The sequence below is a fragment of the Cantharellus anzutake genome (assembly GCF_015039405.1).
Source record: "Cantharellus anzutake strain C23 chromosome Unknown EI90scaffold_176, whole genome shotgun sequence".
Lineage (NCBI taxonomy): Eukaryota > Fungi > Basidiomycota > Agaricomycetes > Cantharellales > Hydnaceae > Cantharellus > Cantharellus anzutake.
In genome coordinates this window covers 42,865-47,676 of record NW_024067126.1, presented here as the reverse complement: position 1 = coordinate 47,676, position 4,812 = coordinate 42,865, and the positions used below count along the sequence as shown (strand labels likewise).

At 45.9% G+C, this 4,812-nt stretch overlaps 1 protein-coding gene across 1 annotated transcript; it reads right to left on the bottom strand.

Moving 5' to 3' along the window:
- Nucleotides 1-3,257: 3,257 nt before the first annotated feature.
- EI90DRAFT_3136974 (uncharacterized protein) lies at nucleotides 3,258-4,611 on the bottom strand (the record flags this gene model as incomplete). Its single annotated transcript, XM_039064824.1, has 7 exons — nucleotides 3,258-3,397; nucleotides 3,460-3,520; nucleotides 3,603-3,773; nucleotides 3,820-3,933; nucleotides 3,991-4,124; nucleotides 4,170-4,310; nucleotides 4,368-4,611. 7 exons carry the CDS (start codon nucleotides 4,609-4,611, stop codon nucleotides 3,258-3,260), a joined length of 1,005 nt encoding a protein of 334 aa, XP_038908178.1.
- Nucleotides 4,612-4,812: the final 201 nt, after the last annotated feature.

Sequence of the window (4,812 nt, the reverse complement as noted above, 5' to 3'; positions counted from 1 at the left end):
CAAAACTGACAAGTTTTGATCAATCGTGGGTCAGTTTAGGATTTCAGTTTAGACACCTGTTTAGACCAATCTTGCCTACCGTGAAACCCCCTATTGATATCCTAGAGGTAAGAGAGCAATATAATTTCACTAGGAAACTCCCATTATATTTATGACAGCATGTAATCAGGTTGCTGGCGATGCACAGCAAGCATTCTCAGGGTCAGATATCCCCAGTTTCTCCCACCTCCTCTCTGCATATGAAGATATCATGACCTCATGGGAGTACTATGATGCCACTGATGAATCGCCCTTAGTGGTGCTGAGTACTAGTATGTGCCAAATCATACATCTCATATCATTCTAATGTCTTTTTTATCACAAGTCCTTGACCCCGCAACAAAAGATACATACTTTGGGCTCATATCAACCAAGGGCAATGGATGCTGGGCGAAAGATCGTTAGTTTTTTACTTCCCATTTCCCAGGCCTGACTGAGCCGCTTTCAGTTCCTCGAATACCGTGACCATCGAGCCCACATCACTCCTGTGACTCAGTCCTCGGGAAGCACTATTCCACCTGAGGCCACGAGATTGTCAACATCGGTGTCATCTGTGTCACAAACATTTGCCAATCACGTCGTCTTGCTGCCAGCCAGATGCGCTGTACTCAAGAGATCGAGGCTGGCGATCCATACATTGAGCTGAATCGCTACATGAGCGATGTTCTTGAACCACCTGGTACTGATATGCTGGATTTTTGGAAGGTACGTATATTAACTTTAAAAATCCTTGCATCACACTCAGCAGGCTCTATGATACATAGAACAGGGGCTCTGCATATCCAGTGTTGCAAACAATGGCATCATCAGGAAATTGTTGCGGTCAACTTTGGACACTTCTGATGATCCTGTTGCTTCTAATACAATGAAACTGGCCGAATTGACCAATTTCCCAAAGCATTTTGGTAAAGGTGCCACGTTTCAATTCAGTTCAGAAGTGAACTCAATTGTTTTCAAACCATTTGAAGTGAAACCCTGAGGACCTTTTGCTGATGATGGGACATTCTTCCAGTCCCCAGATCATCTGTACCATGTGAGCGGGCATTATCGGCAGCTAAGCATACCGATACTGGGAGCTGCAATCGCCTGCTACCTGAACACCTTGGCCGGATTCAGATCCCCAAAGCCAACCTGCTACGATATCAGCAGGAAAAGAAGGATGCAAAAGAAATGGCTGCTCAAGAACAACTCAAAAGGTGGAAAGAATATGAGGCTAAGGAGACAGCAAAGTGTGCAGAGGATGTATAATACTTCTATTAATTCCGCTGTAAATACATCTCATTATAGGTGTCTGTTCGAACCGCTTCGAACCCAAACCGAACTGTTGTTGAACCATGTTCGGTTCAGGTTCGGCCTTCCCATCCTCTTTTTGAACCGGTTCGGGTTCAGGTTCACGGGATTCTACCTCTGAACCGAACCATGGTACCCCTAGGTTACTACAGGTATGATCAGAGTTGTCTTGATACACCTAGCTCATTTTTCAAGGACAGTAGCAGCAGGGTTTCTGATGACTGACTACCTGAGTGGATCTTGCGAAAAGCAGTCCTATTGAAAGGCAGGGGTTCTCTTACTAACTGACGTGCTACCATTGAAGACACTGCCCACAAAATGCAACATTTCCGACCCCACTGTTATTTTCAAGTTCCCTACTCTCTGACGAAATGCAGCACCCCTGGCCATCCAGGTGCGGGGGGCCTGTACTCTGGCTTTGGCCCTGTGGCTGATTCGCTGGAGTTTGACTAACTGTCCCTAGAAAGGGACCCTGCGCGGCTGGCCGTTACAAGGCTCAGGGTAGGTATATAGGATGTAGAGATAGAAGAACGGAAGCCACAACAACCTGAGTTCTCTCAGGTGGCTTCTACATCATGATATCATGATTCATTTGTCATGAGGGCATAAGGTCTATTCAGCTCCTTAACGTGTATTGCAATCCGGCCATCTTATCCTTATCATGCATAAGTTTGACCCAGGATACGAGGATAAGTGATCGTGCCAGATCCATGTACTTATAGGACACACCATCGGTGTTTTGGTTCTGATGCTGCATGATCTGGCCGAATTTCCCGTTGAGAATAGTACGACTGCGATATTGTGGCAACATGACGATGTTGAAGGATTGACTTGAATAGTGAGACTACTTATTGCCAAGTAGCATCTCTTATAGCACCTATATCGCAGAGGGTCACCTTGATGTAGACACCCTATCGGTTTGCCATGATTGTCCCACCAGATTGGACCTGTCCAGCAGCATGATAGATGTGGATATGGGATGTTCAAACACAAATATCCCCCGACCCCCATAACAAGACCCCGAAGGTATGAAATAAGTTGGTAAGCTCGGGTGTGATGAAAGGTTGCTTGGGAGTGTATTACAGGTTCAATGGATGTCTATGCAAAAGCGAAACATTGCATAGATGTCAATTGCCATCGATGAAGAGGGGCTCATTCTCTGCACTGTCAGGGTTCAACACCCTGCCCTAGGGTGCCCCAGACTCCCCAACCAATCCCTTCCTTCCATTCCTTCATTGTTGCCTTGTTGTTGCCTTTCTGTGTTGTGTATCCGCATGCACGGGATAGCGTGGGAACTTTCTGAGCAAGCAGCTCACCCAGGACATTCCCACGGGTCACAGCCACAGTTCTGGGTGAGCAACTCACCCAGAACGTTCCCACGCTTACTGGGCACTGCCACCTGGATGTTCCCTCCGGGTCACACTACACAACTCTAGGAGCTGTATAGTTGTGGGCATGTGACCCATTCCTTTATATAGCAACCATGCGGGGAGATGAGACCTTTACCCTTCTTCTCATCTCATGCCCTGCATAGGCAAGTGTATATATTCCCTTTCTTTTACTATACATCTCATGCCCTGCATAGTGTGAGGACAGGTTAGATGGGAGTTGAGGTCAGGGAGCCTCCGAGTCCGAGGCCGGGCCCTGACACGCGCAAGCCGGTGGCCACCCTGGATCAGGGGCCCAGAGAAATTTGACGTACGGATTATGGGTGTCCAACCACCCTCCGACCGAGTCTGTCATGGAATCACTTTCTCAGTGAATTCATTATTATTTACAACAATGGCGATGGTACTATGCAAGGCAGTAGTAATCGAGAAATCAGCAAGCATTTGATGAATGGGAATTTGACATGCAGCATTGATTTTTCGAATCTCAGCTTACAAAACAACAGTACATTAGTTGGTGCAAGAACATGCAGCATTGTATCAGGTAGCTAGCACCTCAAGCTTATGCATGAGTATGTCATCATCAACGAATGGACCCCCAAAGTAGACAGGAACTTGGGTCATGTAATCGTCATCATCATCCTCCAGATATTTATCAAACACTTCCGTGGCACCTGAGGCTGCAAAGACCCGGGCAACAGATTGCAAATCCGAGGGTCAGGTAATGGAATCTCATTGCCACCAATTCCCTGCCCAAATTCCATTTCATCCCCATCACGAAGGTAAATGGTAGCTGCTACTTCCTTTGGTCAAACGACTCGGAAATAATAGTTCCACTATTCACTAAATTAGATTAGGGTCGGACCAATTTGCATCATAACCTACTTTATGATCGACTAATCTGGCCTCGATCCCCCAGGCTAGTTTCTGATCCATTGAATCGTGGGCATCAGTTTGGATATTTATGGCATTAGCAGGATGGTTTATGAGTTGCTGAACGAGCTTTGCGTTCAACATCTGGCTGGTGAAGGTCTCAATCGCAGCATGCGCATAAGTCTATGCATGAATCAATGGAAAATAGTCCTTGGAAAGTGGTTTCTACCTTGGAATGGATGGAAAATGGGATGATGTGTGCGCAGTGGGGTACTACAACCCTATCATCACCAAGAAAAGCATAACGGGTAAGAGGGCAACAAGTCCTGTCACGAAGAAAGACCTAAAGAGTATTTTCAGAGAAGCTCTTAGTCACGATCAACAGTAGATGGAAATGCACAAGGTCTCTCAAAGCCGATTGACTTCGACGAACTGTGGCTGACTCTAACAACGATGCAATATCTTCTATATGCCTAGGGTTGGGTGTAGGAAGTATGGAATATTGAGGGGTCTTTTTTCCACCCGGATTTCTGACTAGGAAAAAGTTACAAGATAAAAATGGAGATTTTGCGCCCTTACATGCGATAATAAGATGAGTCAAGTAGTAACTTGCAAGTTCTGTGAGATACGTGGTATTACTGTTATTCTGTTCAAGTTCTTGATGTACAATAGCTGCCCAGTCATCCAAATTGACAGAGCGATCGTTGTCCAAGGCATCGACTTAGGGCAACCAAAATAGGTATCACAGTCATGTAAAGGAAGCAGGGGCATTCTCACCGAATCCCTTCACAGCCAAGATTCCGCACTTCCGGAGCTCCACTGAAAATTCTCCAGTGATTGTTTCCGAAGATGGGGAGTACTCGATAACGGCTTCCAGGAGTTTGTGAGCTGGCACGTTGAAAGTTGAGGATTGTGTTCCGTTGCGACTAGCGAATCCCAGCAGTGGATGTTCCACGTTGTTTCGCTTTCCCATCACCTTCAGGAGCACTAGGGCATAAGACTCTAAAGGGGGACCTGCCATGTCGAGAGGCCCAGGGGCAATTATTGTTGTAGTAAACCTAAAACATTCCCCCAGTACATCCCGCAAAAATCACGTGTTTGATGAATTTACAGAAATATGAAAATGATATATTTTTTTGAATCCACCAATTACAACATGAAGAAATGAATAGGATGCAAGCGTGAAGTGGGAATTGCTAAGGCCAGAATAAGTATTCATATG